Source organism: Epinephelus moara, chromosome 16 (assembly GCF_006386435.1).
Source record: "Epinephelus moara isolate mb chromosome 16, YSFRI_EMoa_1.0, whole genome shotgun sequence".
Classification (NCBI taxonomy): Eukaryota; Metazoa; Chordata; class Actinopteri; order Perciformes; family Serranidae; genus Epinephelus; species Epinephelus moara.
This window is the reverse complement of record NC_065521.1, coordinates 43,448,426-43,469,826: the sequence shown is the minus strand read 5'-3', so window position 1 is coordinate 43,469,826 and position 21,401 is coordinate 43,448,426. Positions and strand designations below refer to the sequence as shown.

Here is a 21,401-nt window from a genome sequence, read left to right as displayed (position 1 = left end):
TGTGCTCATTGTACTTTGTGTTGTATACTGACCTAATGGCTCTTTTCTGCAAAATAACTAAAGGTGACAAATTTGTTTTATATGTATTACCCCAGACCTCCACGCAGTAGGACAAATATGGAAAAACAAAAGCATGATACAACAAAAGTAAAGAGTGGCTATTAAGGATCTGCCTGGCCCTTCTCATGATACCCACACTCTTTGCCACCTTTGAGCAGACATGCATAATATGAGGTTTCCAGCAGATTTNTCCACGCAGTAGGACAAATATGGAAAAACAAAAGCATGATACAACAAAAGTAAAGAGTGGCTATTAAGGATCTGCCTGGCCCTTCTCATGATACCCACACTCTTTGCCACCTTTGAGCAGACATGCATAATATGTGGTTTCCAGCAGATTTTTTCGTCAATTATCACACCCAGAAACATGTTTTGTTCTACTTTTTCAATAACAACATTGTCAATTATAATTTGCACTGGAATAGCAGTTTTACGTTTCCCAAATAACATGAGTTTTGTTTTGTTTAAGTTTAGAGATAATTTATTTGCGGTAAACCAAGTTTTCAATTTATTCATTTCATGTGTGATATCCTTCAGAAGCTGCTGTAAATTTTCCCCAGAATATAAAATATTGGTATCATCAGCAAAAAGCACAAATTTCATGAGATTGGATACCTTGCAGATATCATTAATGTATAAATTAAATAGAATGGGTCCTAACACCGATCCTTGGGGCACCCCACATAGTATTTCCCTAAGGGGTGAAACATGATTGCCTATCTGGACAAATTGCTGTCTCTCTCCCAAATAACTTCTCAGCCATACTAATGGAATGCCCCTTATTCCATAATTCTCTAACTTTCTTATGAGTATTTTGTGGTCTATGGTGTCAAACGCTTTCTGTAAATCAATAAAAATGCCTATTACAAATTTTCTTTTATTGATACAATTTGTTATTTCCTCAATGAGCTCCATTAATGCGAGTGAAGTTGATCTATTTTTTCTGAAACCAAATTGACAGTCGGAAAGGAGATTATGTTTCACAATAAATCTATTTAGTCTGGCAGCAAAGAGCTTCTCTAAAATCTTTGAAAATTGTGAGAGGAGAGAGATGGGCCTATAATTTGTAAAAAGATGTTTATCTCCTGCTTTGAATAATGGAATTACTTTTGCTATTTTCATACTGTTTGGAAATCTTCCTGTTTGAAAAGACAAATTACAAATATGTGTAAATGGTTTTACAATACCTTCTATTACCCTTTTGACTATTGTCATATCGACTTCATTGGGGTCTGTGGAAGTTTTATTGTTGCAATTACCTACAATATCTATCAATTCAGTCTCATGCGTTGGGCTAATAAACATTGAATTTAGATTTCTGTCCATCAATAATGACCCATTGCCTTCTGCACCCCTTTCAACAATCTTTTTGGCCAGTTGTAGTCCAACGCCTACAAAAAATTTATTGAAGCTATCCACCACATCCTCCTTCCTCCTGATTGGAGTATTATTTTCACTGAAGTAGTCTGGATAGCTCTCCCCATTTGTCCTACTGATTATGTTATTAAGTACCTTCCATATACCTTTAGTACTGTTTTTCTTACTTTCTATTAATTTAGTGTAGTAGTCCTTTTTACATGTCCTCATTATGGTTGTTAATTTGTTTTTGTATTTTTTATATTTTAGTTCTGCGTCATTGGTTCTATGTTTAATAGATTGTCTATATAAGAAGTTTTTCTTTTTGCAAGCATTTATCAATCCTTTTGTTAGCCAAGGACAGCTTGTGTAGCTATGCCTCTTAATTTGCATTCTGATTGGACAGTTACTGTCATACAGTCTTTTAAAGGTTTCAAGAAATGTATCATAGGCTATATCAATATCGTTTTCATTCAAGATTGGATCCCAGTTTTGCGCTAATAGGTCAGTTTTAAATGCATTAATAGACTCTTCTGTTCTTATTCGCGTATATTTGACATTACTTGTATCATTAGTCTTTCTACAATTAATATCATATACAGCAAAAACAGGTAGATGGTCGCTAGAGTCATTGAACAGAAGCCCACTGGTAGTATTATTATGCACAATGTTGGAAAATATATTATCAATTAAAGTAGCGCTTTGGGATGTTATCCTGCTGGGTCTTGTAATTAGTGGTAACAGACTCAAACTGAACATTGTATCTAAGAACTCATCTGTTGGTTTGTGTTTTTTGGCATTCAAAAGATCTATGTTGTAATCCCCACATATTAAAAGATCTTTTGGGGTGTTTAAGGAAAACAACTTTTCCATCCATTCCTTAAATGTCTCAACATTTGCTCCTGGTGCCCTATAAATACAGCTCACAATGATGTTTTTTCTTTTTTCCATACATATTTCCACTGTTATAGATTCAAATATTTCTTCCACAGCCAATGACATATTCTCTACCACTTTATAATCAAGGTTTTTATCAATGTAAATTGCAACACCACCACCTTTTTTATTTTGTCTATTTGTGTGAAACATTTCATACCCATTCATTATGAAATCAGTACCTTTACTTGATTTTAACCAGGTCTCAGACATAGCTATTATATTAAATGGCGAGTTAAATTGGTCCAGACAATACTTAATTGAGTCATAATTAGCGTAGAGGCTTCTGCAGTTGAAGTGTATAAGTGACATTTTGTTTTCCAACTTAATGCAACTATTGAAATTCATTTCTGTATAATATCTACAATTATTACTTACATTTGCAAAGAAATTATTATCTGGATCAATTTCCTCCACCACATTATGAGTTTTATAGTCTGTGTACAAAAAGGTTTCAAGTTCAGTATTGTTGCAATCGTTCTGCCAAGTTGTTTCATTTATGGTATCGTTCCCATCTATGGGAGTAAGGCTACCATCAGCAGTAGACATGCCACAAACTTTTACAAGGCATTTGACACAAGGAAGAGAGATCGAAGGGTACCTTGGGCCGGGAGCGAGAGCAACACACAAAACAAACAGAAAAACAGATAGACATACAAATACATAAAAACACACTCACACCCACATACACACACCCTACCCACCCACATACACACAGCCAGCACCACATGATTATGCAATGCTGGGAAAAGTGAGCTGACCATGAGTGCTGCATAATCTAGGGAAAAGTGAAAACTACACCAGTGCCTTATTTTTATTTATTTATTTATTTATTTATTTTTTATTAAGTGTTTGTCCACAAATAAGAGCACATTATAGGGAGAGAGGAAATAAGGAAATAGAGTAGAGGCAGATAAATAAAGGAGGAGGCCCTTCCAGCAACTGTGGAAATACATTTTGAACAAACTGCAGAACCCAACAGTGGACAGATAAAAGGTTTGACTTGCTGGCATCAAAACTAATATCAACATGTGTGTATTTACAGTACACTTTACTTTGTTGGACGCTACTGATCCAACTCAAAACTGAAAACTCCAGTACCATGAAAATGTTAGTTACCTGTCACACTTAAACATTTGCAGATTTAATGTTGCTTTTGTTGCTGGAGAACACACGAGTTGTTGAAGCAAGTCTGACAAACAAGAGAGAGAAATTTAATCCTTGAATGTCACATCAGATCTGAGATTGTTCCATTTAAGGCTTCAGCGAGGCGTCCTCGATGAATCATCCGTAAAGGTGAAGCACGGAGTTTGTGATAAATGATAAACACAGCTGCTCACTTGTAACATTGGGACATTGTGATTGACGTGCAGCTTGATTTGTACTAATTTCTTAGTGAATAAGATGCTAAAATATTTTTGTTCTCAGGGAACACAGGCTTAAAAAATGACTTTTTCCAGAGTGTGACTTTAATGATTGTGTTCATAAATCCCTGACAGACTGCATTTTGACCTTCACTAATGATGACAAGAAAAGCAGAGTTCTCTACAGGACAGTCATATAATTATTTACATTAATATAATGTTTGGTCAGTTGTTGCTTAAGGTTTCCTCTTTGAGTATGCTTGCTTTGAGTCCTTGCTGAACCTCTACAGCGTAACACCCTCATGTCTCTGTTTCTAGCTATGTGAGAACCTCTGAGAAACTGGGCGAGTGGAATGAAAGAGTTTCCAGCTTGGAGTTGTGAGTCCGCGCACTGTTTGCTGTTCGCTCACTGGATGATGTCTGAGATTCTGTGTTGTTTGCTCTCTCACGCTCTGACTTTTGCTCACTCTCTATGTGTCTCCGTTCTCACCTTCTAACCATGTTTGAGAACACTTACATTTCAACAGTCGGTGTTTAACTGTGTGTCTGTTCGGAGGACAAATGGATATCTGTAGTCTGTTTGTTGCTTGTGTTGAGTGAGATGCTCTGAAGGAATGTTTCCAAATGAATGTGTGTTAATCTGCTCAACTTTAGTGGAGAAATAGTTTCTGTTTCTGGTGTGATTGAGCTTAAAGTTCTGTATTTCTGGTAAATGAAATCATGTCTCAGGTGTGTTTTCACAGATGATAGATTTGCATGTAGTTTGTTAGAAAGTCTGACTTTGTTGAGGAGCTTTTCGGGGTCTGAGGTACTCCTGCTGCTGTCGGAGCCGGTTGCATGTGTGGCTAGACTTGTAGCACTGAAGTGGGATTTAGTGTGTGTCTGTGTTTTAACTACTGCAACAAGAGTTACATAACTGATTCACCAGAGTCTGTGTTTGTCCAGTGTGGCCTGTGACTCACCTTTTGGTGTTTGATAATCAGACTTTTTAAGGAGGTGCTGTAGGCTGAGACATGGCACGATTTCTTATATGGAAGTCAGGGCTGACAGAAGTAGATCTACAGGACTAATGTATGGTACTTTCTTTTACCATACATTTATCATTATCTGTTAGTTGTCTTTCATCTTCTTCAGTTTTCCGTCGCTGCCTCCCTCTTATCAGTATTATTCGTCTGTTTGTACTTCCTCTCTCAGAAGTCAGGTGTCCTCTCTTCCTCCACTCAGAAGTGATGACACACGTCCTCCTCTCTACTTCCTCTCCAAATTCCTCCATGTTTCCAGCTTTCTCAAACGCTTCCTCCGTTCTTTTTATTTCTACCAGTGGTGAGGCCTGTCTGCTAAATCAGTGGTCCCCAACTGGTGGGTCATGGTCCAAAAGTGTGTCGTGGGTCCACTCTGAATGGGCTGCAAGTGACTTTCAAACGTGTCAAGTTTATAAAAAACACTTTCTTTTTAAGTACAGTGAATTTCTGGCACAGAGCTTTTGTTTTGATGTGCTGTTTCCTGCTTGACAGAGATGGCCAAACCCAAGTATGACATCGAATGTATGACACTGTGTGGACCCTGAACTTATGACTGAGAGGAAATCTGGACCAGTTGGGAACCACTGTGCCAAATACTTTTGTTGTTGATATACTGTCCCAGAAATGACTGCGATTAACGACATTCTTGTAATTTTGAGAGCATTTAATGCGACTGATGTAATAATATAATAGAATAATAATGCAAGTACACCCTGTCAAAGAGAAATTAACTTTTAATTCTTAAGAATATGCAGACATTGGGATTCAAATATTAAAAAAATCTATATTAAAATATATATTTTTAAGTAATTACAGGGTTCCCACGTTCATGGAAAACCTGGAAAAGCCATGAAATTTACCAGTCACATTTTCCAGGCCTGGAAGAGTCATGGAATTAGTAAAATGTATTGAAAGTTTTGAGAAAAAAAATCACAGGATTTTATTGTGTATCTTGAAATTGTTGTAGTAATCTTCGTGGATAACCTAACGTAATGTAACATGATGGCACATTTTATTTTCTGGAGCTAATGATGTAATATAGCTCTATTATGCGTTGATGTGTCACAAGGTTGTGTTTATCGTCACCTAAGTTTCTTCATTTTCTCCCCACGTTCCATCTCTCCTTTCATGCATGCCACCTTACCTAAATCATGTTTGAATAGAGTTTGAAGCTGATGTGTTAGAAAGCAAATGGGGCAAGAAAAAAACAATTTTGGGTTCTTGAAAAGTCATGGAGAAGCTTTGAAATTCTGTCCATCAAAATGTGTGAGAACCCTGTAATTAACACCTGTTAATACAAAAAAGTATACAGAAAATTATAGTGTCTTAATAGGAGTAGCCCAAAATTACTTGTTTGGGGCTGAATACAAAATTTGGCCAACAAATCAAAACCAAACAATGCCTTTTGTGACTAAAGACAAGCCATGTAAAGCTGCAGGAACACTACAGTTACTTCCGGAATAGCACCAGTTTGCTGCAGTCGGCTCCCGGGGATGGATGGACTGGAAGCTAAGCGGTTTGCTTGTGGATTTAAGAAGTGGAGGATGAAGTTGTTGGAGGGTAAAACTACATATGACAGACTTATTGCCTCATTGCAAGGGGTTGACAAGCTATAAGGACTGTTCCTCTTCCACTCCAGAAGTGCAGCTGTAGGCTAGCGGTAAGCTAACGTTGCGCTTTGTCTTCTTTATAGTGTTGTTCATTTTCCATCAGACTTGAGCAAGTAGACAGGTGGAGAGACAAAAAAGGAGAATTGCTGCACCCAAGTATTGTATGGGAAACCCCTGCTGTTTGTTCTGGCATCATGTTAAAATGTTGGTGACATTCTTACGTAAACAAACAGACATGTTAACACAACAGGCAACATTAAGGTTAGCAAAATGATCAAGGTCATGTCTGTATATCGTACCATAAGTCGATGAGGTGATTATCGTGAGAGCCTAGGTAGGAGAAAAGTAACACACACCGCAGATTGTCTTGTTGAGGTGCTGGCGAAACTTGAAAAAAGAGGGAACGCCACACACTCAGCTCCAAGTAAAAAAGGAATTTTATTTAGGACAATGTTTTGGCAAGGGGCCTTTGTCAAGTCTTATCGTGACAGCCTACCAGTGGCCAGGCTGATACTGACACAGCTGTGTCTGATTCTGCATCTGCAAAGAGAAAATCACACTTGAGGATTTTCGTGCACAGAGGTTTAGAGGTAAAAGTCAGGGTTATAGTATAGTAATGCCACTAGATGGTTATTAAGCTTGTCTGGCAGCCAGTCTAGCAAGGCTACAACCGTCCTCAACAGTTATTGTGATGGTCTTGTTGAACTAGATGGTACAAATTGACCATTTATGTGTTGAAAATCAGACTCCATTTAGCCACACTCTGTTAATGTTTTCCCATTACATAATGATTTCAGCCTGAGGGCTGGTTAGCTAAATAAAATCAATTGGCACACAATGGAAACACAGCAGTGATGTAATGATATCCTAACAACTGTTCAGCTGTTGCCCAGTAGTAATTAACTATGATCATGGACACATTATGCGACAGTGGGTCCCTGAGCACAGTCATGGAAAGGCCCCGTGCCTTGCTACGCTCATGGTTGTTTTATTAATGCTGTGAGGTTACAAGTTTGCATCAAGTACACAAAGAAAATTTTCTCCATAACCAGAGACAGACTTTTGACTTGCATCAGGAAAAGGAGAACATAATTCCCCATGTGTTTCTAACCTTTTAGTGAACTGTCTGAGTTGGCTAAGTTTCCTCAGCAGTCGGTTTGAGGTGAAGCTTCTGTTCTGCTTCTGAAAGAATCCAGACTTTGTAGTCGGCAAGAAAAACATGAAATCAGTGAGTTTTCTACTGCTGCTGCCGTGAGGTCTGAAGCTAATGGAATTTTCCACGTGGCTGCATCCGATATGAACTGGATTGGCAAACTCACTCGGCTAGTTAGCCCAACCTGACAGGGTGAGGCTGCTGACACTGTTCTTGACTTCTTACATGTACACACACACACACACACACACACACACACACACACACACACACACACGCCTTCACAAACAGCAGCAGGTGCACTGGTCTTAGGTTTGTAGTGTTTGTTTTGCTTCTGCACTCGGAAATGGACATTCATGTCTGCTCACACATCTCTCACACTCTTTGTCCTTCAGTTATGTGTTCACTCACACCGCCAGAATTACTGTGGATCATTAGAAATATATGTCTGCAACAGCAGAAACACAAGCAGGCTGCTGCTTTATTCTTGGTTCAGCCCAACACACACACAATGCCAAGTACAGTGCAGGAAAAGTGTGTCTGTATCTCTTACACACACACTCACATATGCATGCGCCCTGGTCGTGCCTGGCGACCAGACGGGCAGCTCAGACTTGCTGCTGCAGTAACAAGTGGGAGGAGAGGAAAGGAATGTGAGCAAGGGAAGGAGGGAGGGAGGAGAGGGGAAGAAAGAGAGATGGTGTTTTGCTTGGTCACATGATGTCCAGAGAGAGAGAGAGAGATGGGCTGCGAGGTGCACACAAACTGAACTAAACAAAGATACAAATGGGTTATGAATTATGAATATGTTGAGGCCAAAGACTCTGAGTGGGTTGTTATGAAAACTGGAGTGGGTGGAGAGAGTCAGTGGGCTTTATACGCTATTTTCAGTTCAATTAAGTGTGCTCTATCAGCATGACAATAAAAATCAGCTTTTTTCACACAAAATAATAGAGGAAAGAGAAAGTAAATCTCAACACCTTTCCTATAACCATGTGTGTATTTCACATAGCAGTGTTGTTCCCTTTGTATTTTCCACAAATATGGCACTCTGGCCCTTTGAACACAAAGATCGTGCTATATGCTTTATGCCTCCTTTGCATTTTTATACGAAACCAAATGACCGTGGCATCATTCTGCTCCGGTGTGTGATTTCAGACAGCATGCCGGCATCACAGAATCAAAAGAGGCGTGATGACATTTAACACAACAGCGTCAGCCTCTAGTGTGACATATAACATATGTATCAGCAGCGCTTTGTAAACAAAAACAATGGCATAACATGGCAATAACAATCATTTACTGTCTCTAGCCCTTTTTAAACAGGAATTGTGCAAATTTGCAGGAAAGCCCAATCAGTCTTTTTTCAGCATTGGCAGTATAAAGACAAAATCGGGGAGTGCAGCAAAATGCCGCCTGCCTACTTTTGTTTATACAGAATGAGCCTTTTTCGGGGCAATGGGGGGCGTGAGCAAGTAACAAAACGTGTAGCTCAGCGTGTGACGTAAACAGTGACGTGGGAGTGAAGCCGCGGCTGGTCAGTCCTTCAGCGATTCTCTCATAAGTCGGCCCGTTCTTCACCGTCCCCGTCATCTGAAGGTTAATGGCCTCTTCGTTTGCGAGGACAAGGAGGGCGCGCAATTCCTTGTCTCCCCAGTTGGTCATCTTTACTGTGTCTGTCAGGTTTGCGTTTCCCTCTTGCTACTAGCTGCTTGCTAATGCCTGCTATCAGCTGTTTGCTGTTAGTCCACCGCCAGTGGATCGCACGTGCGGTGTCATCAACAGCTCCTCCCACAAGTCTTCAACAGCCCCTCCCGTGGCGGAAGGGCGCCTCGGCCTTTTTAAACCAAAAAGGTCCCGCCAATATGTCTACCCTACGAGGCAGAAAGGGCACCCTGGATCAACTCGCCAATCCCGCTCTGTGTGTCTAAACGCTTGCAGCTTGCCGGCAAAACGGCCCAACATTCGCCGAAAATCTGGCAGTGTAAAAGGGTTTCTGTTATATGGCAGCCAATCTCGTCCTCTGCTCAGAGAGTAAACAACTCCCCAATCTCATTGTTTCCCCAATTTGCGAACATTTTCAGATGCTCTTCTTCTTTGAGTTAGCCACTAACTGCTACAATCTGCTTTTTTAACCTCAGGCGTTGGGTCGCAAGCTAAACACGTCCTGCCAGCTGTCCGGTTTATACAAACGCTGTTTCGGCTCTGTTAAAACCTCCTGTGGTAGTTTAACGGCGAGACCATTCTGTCCCACCATTCCTTGATTGTGCCTTATTCACAGTACAGTGAGGAGGCATAACGGCACGATATTCCCGCCTTGAGCAGGCTGTGTAAAAGGAGCTTCTGACTTTATACTCTACATTGTTTGGTAAATTTTAGTGCATCAGCTTGTTAATTCTGCTTCTGAAAATAAATCCTTGACAAAGACAGAAGAGACAAAGAAACATTGAAATGTAAAGGAGACAAAAACCCTGTTTCTATTGGACGTATTGTGTTCTCTGCTGTGAAACAAGTACAGCAGTCACACATTGAAGTGTGTATAGACAGACAGTGTAATGTGACAACGCTGGTGTGTATGAAGTCACTGTGCTGTACAGTAAGCAGCATTGTGCTGATGTGAGTCAGGATATAGAGACTGGCCTTGTTAGCAGCAGAGCTGTCTACAGGGAGAGCAGCCTCCTGTTAATGGGGCTGATCCATTATGGCAAAAATTATGATCACAATTTTAACATGATTACTCATCAACCACAGGCTCTCTGTCTATCATTATGGCTCCAGGTGAACTAAACACGTCACAGTCTGGCTGAGACTGAGGTTGGGCTTTTAGTGAGGGGTAAAAGTGCACCACTCTAAAGGAAAGGGGTTGATTTTGATTATCTTATTTTGGATCTTATTTTATCTCAGTCTGGAAAACGCAGCTGAAGCCTAGGGTTACTAGTAGGCTCTGCCGTGACGTCTTTGAAGTGCCTTTTCTCCTCTGATGCATGCAAAGTCTGGTTTTTTTTTTGTTTTTTTAACCAAAAAAGCTTCCAAACAGCAGACACAGCCCCTCTCTGGTGTACATAATCCTCTGGTGCCTCTCTGGTCTCTTCCTTTATCCTCCATCTCTCTTCTCTGCTCTTGCATGTACAGTACTGACAGAGCTTCTCCCAGCTGTTAACAGACTGTTATGCTAACTGGCAAGCTAGCAAGCTGTACCCTGCATGCTGTTTAATGGTGTATTTATGTAAGTGTACATTTAATGGTGTCTCAAATGTTTTGTGTCACACTCTGTTGTGTATCATGGTGTCTTGCCTTGTTGGAGACCTAGTTGTGGGTTATTAATTGTTGTGTTGTAGAGTTAACCATTTGTAAGAAGGGTGCGCAGTTAATAAGGCTCCCTTCTCAAGAGACTCTGCACTCCATGGTTCTCCTCGCGGTGAACTCTATAAAATACTTTGCTGCCTGTTGAAGAGGTGCATCAGGTGTTCAGCTATGCATCGGTGTGGTGGAAAATTCATAACATATGGGAACTTAAAAACCAGTATACCGGATGAACCAGTATAAAGCCCAGCACTACAGGAGGTTATAAACTTCTTAACAGTCGTATATAGCTGTGTGTGCAGTCACTAAACATACAAAGAATATTTAAGCTGTTAACTCTCTTTGCTGTGTTAAGTGAGTGTTTGGATCAGGAGTCTCTTGACCACCAGTGTTCAAAGCCTCCACCAGATGAATATAAATTTAGATCTCCTGTCATTCTTGTTTTGACTTGGCTCTGCTTCCATATCTGCTCTGCTATTGTTTTACAGAACACTCAGCACAAACACACTTCCTCTCTTTTTCCAGAAACGGTGCAGGCAGGACTCTGAGTGTGTGTGATTAAGCTCGCTTTGTTGCTAATCATGAATAGGTCGTGCTGTTAACCTGTTGAAAGTTACTATGGGACTGTTGTCCACACCACAGCATCAAGTTTTCCAGCTTTTCCACTAACAGTGTGCGTCTGTATCCTTTTGCCCTCACTGCTTCCTGTAGAAAATGGATTGACCAACTGCTCTTACCACACTGACGTAGACACACAATCAGCTGCACACAGTGACTTGTAGCAAACTGGTACAAGCGAATGTGGTGTTTAGTTTGTGAGAGGCGTTTTTCATCTAAATAAGTTAAGTTATTAAGAAAATGTGATCCATGTATGTACCTAAGTATTGCTCTCCCAAATCTTTTATTAAGATTGATTTAAATAATGAAAAATTGAAATATGGGATACTCTTTAAAAGTCATACCAATCCTTGTCATTGGTATTTAACATGTCTCTATAAATGGTGATATCAGTTGTAGTGTTGGGCAGCATTCCCTTTGGTCTCATTTAAAGTCTGACGTGTTTTCTTTATCACCATTTTATTTAACCAGTTTGAACTGGAAGTGTTCTTTCAGTTGCTTTGTAGGTTTTACAGTAATTTAGTAAATTTAAAATAGAGTATCTCCCTTAAATAGCCCATCTACTCTCATCTGTGTCTGTAGTTTCTTTGCGCCTGCACAGTGCAAAATAGTTTTCCTTCATAGACACTAACGCAGGTTTTATTCACTTATGGTATAATAATAATGGATGTAGCCACTGTGACGTCACCCATTGGATGGTGGACTCCAATATTAAAGCCGAGAGTTTGGCATTTTGACTGTTGCCATCTTGGATTTTTGGATCTAGAAGCGACCGTAATAGAGTGCTCCAGGGATGATGTATTTCTTTTGGCTGATGTGGAAGTTAGTGTCACCCCAGTTCCTTCGTCAAAACCCCCGGGGATTTTTTCATTGGTTTTTGGATTATTGCTGGAAATAAGCTCTGTGGGTATTTAATGATGTATTTTATGTTTTAGAACAAAACATGGAAGTCTGTGAAGCTTGTGTTAACCACAGACCTTATTTCAGGCATCTAACCTAAAACCCATTGACTTTGAGACGAGAGAACTTATTACTGGGTTAATTCTGATAATTCTAATGCAAACTTTTGCTAGCCAAAAAAATCAGTCAATCAAAGTCAATCTTTATTTCAGATTCAGTTCGGTCCATGAAAACCCACAACTACAAGAAACAGTAACAATAATCAGCCACACATAAAATTCCTAAGAAGAGCTTCCAAGGTGGGAACATTGCTGTGTACAAGCAACTGACTGGCACTCGTCCGTCTAGGGAGCTTCAACAGGATTCGCAGTGCATCATTATATGCCACCCGAAGTTTGTTGAATTTAGCCTTACTGTAACTGCACCACAAGTGGGCAATATACAGTGGAGTACAATAGGCTTTAAACAAAGCAATTTTAACATTGTCCGAACACATAAAATTTACGTGCCAACATATTTGCTTGTGCATACAACTTACAGTACTGTCGCTGTATATCATCATCATCACACAGGTCATCCCTGATGATGTGACCAAGATATTTCACCTTGTCCACAACAGTCCGTGGATTCTGTGCCAAGAGGAAAGAGCCAAAAACAGGCTTTAAAGCATTAATACAAAATGTATTCACTGGAAAAACTGAACATCCAACTACTCAGAGGGTCTTATAGTGCAACCAAATGCTGAACTTTTTTAGGCGACCAAAACTTTACAGTTAACTTTCTTTTACTGAAAACACACTGAGATAGTGACTGCTATGGCTACGCCCATGCTCTGTGAATCTGGGGTTATGCCACAGTTAGATTACCTCATCAACCTTGTCGCTGTGGCGACTTGACAACTGACAGTTGACCACGCCCTTAATTATGCACAATTTTAAGCCTTAATAACATTTTAAAGGTTGAGTTATAAAAGAATTCACCACCTGTATTGTTGTCATGAATGGGGAATACAGATATACAGACCAACAACGTTTTTACCAGGCTGTAAACATGTTAGTTTCTCTTGTAAAGTTGGGCATTGTAACATGAGGGGCCAATAGAGGAAATGCAGTTTTTGGCACTTCCACATTGGTTTTATTTTTCACCCCTGGAGGTTGCTACTTGGTTTTACTTTAGTACACTGTAGCATATTTTTGCTAAAAAAAAAAATAGCACAGCAGTGTAGTTTTCATCTGGTCAGCTGAACAGCAGCAGCCACAGAAGTGTAGCCCAGAACTTATTGGAAGAGGTACTGTGATTACAGTTACACAATACTGCCAGATATGATATAGATCAGTAGTTCCTCGTCTTTTTTGGCTCGTCACACCTTAAAACAAAGCATCACTTCCATGTGACCTCTTGCATTGTCCAGGGTTCAAAGTTAATGTTTTTGTTTGTTTTGTTCTTCCCTAATCTGGCAAGTGAGTCAGAAATCTACTGCACAAAGTCAATTTTTACTGGCAGCTATACAAATTGTTTTATGGTTAAGTGGTTATTGAAAAACGACCTTGTTTTATCCACCTTGCTCTCAAACTCACTGATGCTTCAGCTCCTAAACTTTGTCTTTACAAGTGCCCAATTCGTCCTGCACATGTAGTTGATTGAGTCACATGTTGCAGAGGTGTGTTGGTGTTTAAGTTTATAAGTTTATTCACTTTATTAATCCCCCTGAGGGGAAATTCAATGTTTTTCGCTCTTGCTTGTCAATTACACACAGGTCTGAAAGACACACACACACACACACAAACAGGACCTATACATGCACAAAGTGGAGAGATGTCAGAGTGAGAACAACCTGAGCGGTTGGGGGGTTCAGTGCCTTGCTCAAGGGCACCTCGGCAGTACCCAGGAGGTGAACTGGCACCTCTCCAGCCACCAGTCCACTCTCCATATTTTGGTCCGGACGGGGACTCGAACAGGCGACCCTCCGGTTCTCAACCCAAGTCCCTATGGACTGAGCTACTGCCAGAGCACCTTTAAGAAACAACGTGTTGTTATTGGTCTTCTACAGTGGAAAAAAATCTAATATCATTGGAGCAGTTACACAGATAGTCAAGTAATATGGATTGTTCATTTAATTTTAAACAGTTAAAATAAATCTAAATGTGTGCTGGCTCCACAAGGCAACAGTATTCTCTTAAAGTTCTGATTAACAAATGCTCTTTTATCGAGTGTAAACAGTTTCCCATCCTGTTGACCTCAATGTGTGTTGATCGTATTCAGTATTTTGCAGTACAAAATGAAATGTTATATTAACTGACCACTTAAATTTCTATTTAATTAGTTCATCCCATTCTGTGGCAAAATATCAGATATCAGATGATCATTTTCTTGTCTTATTTTCATTATTAAATATATGGAGGAGACAAAGAAATGGTTGTATTGCTATGATTTTACATTGTGTTGTGTTATATTGTTAATGCTGTCATTTCTCCTGTGCGTTTCTTGTGAAGATAAACCTTCACAAACTGTGTTCGCATGTGAATAACCTTCATGATTCACATGGAAATGTTTTGGTGTTTGAGTCGGTGTTGAGGTTGGAAGTGTAACTCTATGATTCTACTGAACTCTATTGTGCTCTACTGTACTGTAATGTGAGTGCATGTCTCTTGCCCTGTGTCATTATCCTGCTGTTGTGTCTTCAGATATCTGTCTGCCTCAGCCACTTTGGATGACATTACCCACTCTGAAGTGTGAGTTGACTCCTTCCTCTTTTGTGTTGTTGTTTTGTTTTTGTAGATAAGTTAAGGTTTCTTTAAGTTTGCTTTGATTTTGGGGAGTTTTTCTTCTTCTAGCTTCTTGTCTATTTCAACCATCCATCCTTTTTCTTCTGTTCTCCTTTTGCTCTTGTGATGGTGAGGGTGTTCGTGTGTCAGTGGCTGTTGTACCCAGGAAAGTTTCTCTGCTTTATGTTGCAAGACCTCCAAACGTGCTTCAAACAGTTTTACATTTCGTATTTATTTTAGTGTTATAAGAACTGGATCATCCAGATATTGAATGCACATCGCTGAAACGATGACATAGTACAGTATATACTTCAGTAAGTGTTCTGTCAGTGTGGACGGACACAGTTATGTGTGTGTGTTGGTACTCAGCCACATCCAGATTATCTCCAAAATTGTGTTTGCTCATCCTCTGTGAACCATCTGCCGCTGAGACCTGATGTGTGTTTGTGTGGATCAGCTGATCACGATGTTGGCTTTTACCCAAGATATGTGTGTTCATGTTTGATGTGTGTATGTGTGTGCATACAGCCAGTGAAAGTGTTTATTGTAGCTTTTTGTTTGAGTGGGTGTTGATGTGCATATTTCTGAGCATTTGTATGTTTGGGCTTATCTGTGTGTATGTGTGTGTGCACGTTAGCAGGTGTAGTTTGACCACACCTTCAGACCTTCTTAATCCCAGTCCATTTCCTCCACTATCAAATATGTTTTAATGGTTAAATATTTGAAATAAAATGTTCACACTCTTACTGTACCTGACTCAGAATTATCGAATCAGATTTGGCTGTTTAATAGGAATATTCAACAATTCTTTTTTTTGTCCCGTATAAAGTTTGAAACACACTCAGTGGAACTTTCAGACTTTTTTCAGACAGCGGCATTTATGTAATATAGTAAACAAGCTAACGACAGATCGAAACAAGCAACATTTTTTGCCTACACTAGATATCCAACAAAAGCCAGAGACTGTTTCGTAATAAGTTGCTGTGAGCTGTGAATTTAGTACTTCTGAGCAGAAGAGACAAGATAAAGTTATCTGGGAGCCTTACAGTGGAAAGTTTCTCCTCCTCTGTGTCGATGCATCATGTCCGCAGCTCCCTGTTCCAGCTCCCTGAGTAGCGTGAAAGTCAACAGTGCTCACGCAAAATTTGGGGACCAAAATGTCCCCAGATGCACACACACACACACACAAAAAAGGACTCCTTGACTTGAAGCAATCTCAGTCAACTGAGGGGTCTCCGAATGGCAGCCAAACAAAAACTTTAACGCAGTAACTGGCATGTTTCCCCTCCTACTCCTGCAGCCCCCTGGAGTAACCACGATCGGTTGATATGTAAAATAGAACCAATCGCCCAACGCTTTTGTATTGTGATACTTGGCATAGAATGCTGCAAGGATCATTTTTTTAGGCCAACCTAGAAGTTATCATCGCCCTGTTTCTGTCGACAAAAAGCCTCTGGGATGTTTCCATTGCATTTTGGATTATTGCAGAAAATAAGCTTTGTGGCAAACAAAAGTTTATGACACGTACATGTTTCGCTCTGCAAGATAATCTTCACAAATTAACCACTTTTATAATTTGTGAAGCGTAAATGCAATCGGCAGAAGTAAAAAGCTGACATTAGGCGATAAACGAACTACACCATGGTTGCATGACTTCAGTGTCGTGAGCACAATGAAGCTGTAAAACCATGTTCGGTGTGATGACGCTCTGTGGTCTCAGTTAGCAACCATCTTTTTTTGAAGACATGTCAAAGCTTCAAAATTCACAATTTGGGTATTTACTGACGGATTTTATTCTGTAGATCAAAACATGAAAATACCTAAGCTTGTGTAAACATATTTCAAGCCTCTAATCAAAAACCCATTCAGAGAACCCACTTACATCAATACGAAGGAACCGGAGGTGCTAACTCATTTCCTCACTTAAAGACTCATTCCTGCACCACTCTGTGTAACCACACCCTAAGTGATGGGTCTGTCAGCCTGAGTGTTTGATTTTGCCATCATGCTCTCTCTTCCATTGCACTGAAATAAACAGACGCTCACCATCCCCAGCCCTTTGGCTGCTGTACGACATGCTGAATCATATCTGCCATTAATACTGATGGGTTTCTGTCTGTGTGCTTCTGTACTTGGGGGCGTTCCTGGAGAAAAACCTGAAATTGACTAACTGTTCTTGGAAACACTAGATGCTGAAAAAAGAAATCTCTCTTCTGTTTGTTTTGTAAGTTATCGTAAGCTTTCAAATTCAGACAAATGTGGATTTAAAAAAGCATTTAAAAAGCAAACAGAACAGGTAAACAGGAGGCTGGTGGCTAGTTTATGATACACCAGCCTTTTGACGCTTGCTGTGGCCTAAATTCCTTTGACTGTATTTCTTTGTGAATACTAACCATCGGGCTGGTGAACACTGCACTTCTTCATTCGTGGGATGGAGCAGTAACTTAAATCACTGTAAGCTTTTGTGCTCATGTTTGCTGTGGTCAGATGGTTTGGTCTAATTTACCTTTGTCTTTTCCACCCTCCAATCCCTCCCATCTCCATCCATCTGCCTTGTTTTTCTCCTTGCTGTCCGTCGTCTTTTCACTCCTCTTCCCATCCTCCTCCCATTTTCTCTCGGCCCACCTCTCCTGTTCTGTCCTTTTTCTTTCTTCTCCGTCTTTTTTTGCCGTCCCACCTTCTTTTCATTCCAATCCAACCATCTGTCCTACTCTCTCATTCCCTACTTTCTTTTCTCCATTGTTCTCTTTCCATTCTCCTGTTCCCACCTTCAATCCATTCATCCATCCATCCATCCCACCTCCTCCTCTTTCTCTCTCCTCTCTGCAGATACAAGAAGACTCAGGAGACTCTCCTCCAGGCGGGACAGAAGACCAGTGCAGCTCTCACCACAGTGGGCACGACCCTCAGCAAGAAACTGGGCGACATGAGGTACGATGACACAGAGCCAAAATGGCCGACACTCTGAGTAGGCTACAAGAACAAACGAGCAGAGTGGACAGTGTTGAAACAAAAAGATCCCAAACTTAGAATATCAAACAACAGATCCATATTTATTCTGTGACAGCAGGGTAAAGCAGATGGAGCTTTGAACTTAGCAAGATAAAATAGTCTACATCATTTTTTTGGGAGTATCCCATGTGTGTTTGAGTGTGGAAACACAATATCCTTACTTCAGAAACCTGAATAAACATCGTCATGAGAAACTTAAATATGCTTGCTGGGTTACTCTAATAAAAATTAAGATACTGTGGCGTGTAAACACCTTATCAGATGTCTGATCACTGTCTGCCTTTAGCACAGATGCATCCTTAGCCAGTATTTAGTCAGTAAAACTAAAAACATCATGATGAATGAAACGATAAAGATAGACTGGGTGACTCTGGTAAAATGAGATGGAAATGAGAAAACCAGAGCAGTAAATTCAGCTGTGTCCATTCATCTTCAAATGAAGAGATAACAGACAGGGTTCCCACTGTAATGAAATTTATGAAATTACAAAAACAGTTTTCCAGGCCTAGAAATGGTTTGGAGTCTGCAGAATGCTTTGGAAAAGCTTTGAATTTACATTGTTTTGGGTATTGTTTAAGAATATGTTCAGAAAAATCCCAAAACATGTCTAACATTATGTGGAACATGTTCCTACTGATTTAAAATCTAGCGCTGAACTTCCTGACCTTTGAAACATCACTTGTAACATGTGATACACATTGGCGTACGCAGCTAGTTGATGGCAGGAAGTCTAGTAAAGTTAACATGCGGCAGCAGTTTTACCTGGGAAGTGCGTGTTTATCAGCGTACAAATATAATACATGGCTCGAGAGACATAACTACTGAAATTAAATTGTGGAATTGGGATAAAATATTATGGAAAAGTTTTGAAAATTAATTGGTAAAAATGTGTGGGAACCCTGAACAGAGTAGCTGGATGTGAGGAGACAAAGACGGAAACTGTGTGAACTTCGTGCCTCAAATATGATCAAAATTAGGATAAGGTTGGAAACTGGGGTACTTATTATCGTAAAAGTATTTAATATGAGTTTGAAGCCACTTGAATATTTTATTTTGACACCGTCCACTGCTCTGTTTTTCTTGTAGCGCTGAATTTGTCTCAACATGCTCGTCTGTGATCACCTTCTCGTGCCACTTCTCTCCTCTAGTCTTAACTAGTAGTGCTGCGAAGTTACATTTATTATCATTATTTATTTATTTATTTTTTTAGTTAACACCGTTATTGCCTAAAAGTGTATTTTACTAACTCATGGGGTGATTCAACATGATTTAATTTGTTTTCCATCTGTCTTTAAGAGACGTACATGTTTTGACATCAGCGAAAGTAAAGTCCACTGGTACATCCTTAAAGTGAAATCACGGATGCTAAATTTTAATTTGAGCCTCTTGAATACAAAATTGCATCTTCAGGAAACTTGGTTTGTTTTAAAATTGTTGGACCATCCCTGTAATGTCGACGACTCTTTCACCCTGAAATCACACTTTGTAGTGTTTTCATTTAGCTTCAAATTCTGATCTTACCCTTCAAGTTGAGCAACAAAGCAACGCTTCATAAAGTGTGATTGATGGATGAGAGAGAGAGAAAACATTAGCTATAGAAAAACAAATAGACTCAGTGAAGATAAACTCATCTCCGCCTCCTTCACATCTAACATCTCTGCTGGCGCCTTGTTGACTTACACAACCTTCTGCAATTATTTTAATGTTTCCATTTCACCACCCACATTCATATTTGCTCTATATGCAAGGGCGTGTGTGAGGAAGCAATACATAGCTGTCTGAGTGTGCTGACGAATGTGTGTGCGCCCTCTTTGTTCACTGGCTTCTCACACAGTAAACAGTATATTTCATTAGTTTTGATCTGGTTTACTTCATGTGTTTGTAATGTTCGTCCCTGCATGTTGCATGTATTCATTAATTTCTCCACAGTGTTTCCTCTGCAGCTGCAACAGTTGTACTCTCATATTTAATTTGTATTATTCTGAATGTCCCTGTTTTGTTCTTAGATATGTTTTCAGTGCAGGATGTGTTTCTGAAACATGTTGCTTCAGCTACACTTGTTGGTTCACACAATTACTGTGGAAGTGAGAATGGGTGAACACACAATACTGGAGCTGCAAATTCATTCAGCTCAAACTGTAACAAAATATTAAGGATAAGATGTCTGTGCTTTGAACTCCCTTAAAATCTCAAATAGTGGCACGTATTCCCTCAGTGTCAGAGAGATCCAGGTCTTTATTTGGGACAGAAACAGGCCTTTATTCCTGATTTCCCCCGTTACTGCAAACTCAAAATGTCTTCCTAGTTTATCTGTTTTCTTGATAAACTCAGTGTAATGTCCATTTCCAAACAACACAGTCGTGTCAGAGGTTCCACTTCTACCTTTTTCCTCGCAGTGTTGTCAAGCTACTATGAATTACATGAACACTTCCTCCAGAAATTTCACATTAAAAGTCTTGCAGCCTGACTTTTAATGTGACAAACAGCGGAAAGTATAGAATTTTTGTCAGCAAAGAAGAAACAGCTGTAGTTAATTAGAGTAATAAAACATAACTGAAGGGAAAGTGCAAGTGATCAGATCTGCATGGGTTGCTGTGGTAACGACATAGGCATCATTAACTATGTAGCTAAGCTCTTGACACAGCTTTCCAATGCTGAAGCATGAGAAATAGAGGTCTATCATATCGCCAAACAAACAAAACAGTTGCACTGTCAAGTTGCGATTCAGAACCAGACAAACTCTGTGATGGAGGAGGCTGATATACACTGTGATGTTTCATGGTGCAGTCATGGTGGGCCAATGTGAAGAGAGAGGTGTAGTGCCATCCACTAAGTAAGCACTGAAACCACCTCCAAATGTTGTGTGGATTCAGTTCTTAATTTCTAAATCAGACAGACAAGGTACGCCGGGTTCACACTGGATGCGGAAGCACCGTGAAGTATGCCAATTTTCTGTGGAGCGTTGCCGGCTTCTTTTCGAACCAATTGGACTGGTCACACTGAATGAGCCGTGGCACTGAGCTCCACACCTGGCTTGATGTCTGCAGCTATAGTTTGGGTGTTTTTCCATGAGCTGCAAGCAAATTTAGCAAGAAAACACACTGATAATCTTTTGTAAACTATACATATGTGATATAAATGATCTGATTCTTAGAAGTTATAGAATATGCATCTCATGTTTACAATACTTATTCCACAAATTTGTCACAAATTTGGGTCTAAACAATGAGTAAGAGAGATGAGCAGACACACAGAGAGCTCTACGTATGATTAGAAAAGATCAGAGCAGCAGAATCGCTCGC

At 40.0% G+C, this 21,401-nt stretch overlaps 1 protein-coding gene across 10 annotated transcripts in view; it reads left to right on the top strand.

Moving 5' to 3' along the window:
• Positions 1–21,401, top strand: part of tpd52l2b (tpd52 like 2b) — a 37,653-nt gene that overhangs the window by 8,157 nt on the left and 8,095 nt on the right. For 6 of the 10 annotated variants that reach the window (XM_050063965.1, XM_050063963.1, XM_050063964.1 and 3 more), the window contains exons 4-5: positions 15,007–15,054; positions 17,917–18,018. In XM_050063965.1, the coding sequence (XP_049919922.1) occupies positions 15,007–15,054; positions 17,917–18,018 (150 nt within the window). The remainder of the gene's footprint in view (positions 1–15,006; positions 15,055–17,916; positions 18,019–21,401) is intronic. The other 4 variants (XM_050063967.1, XM_050063966.1, XM_050063972.1 and 1 more) reach the window with 1 other exon arrangement.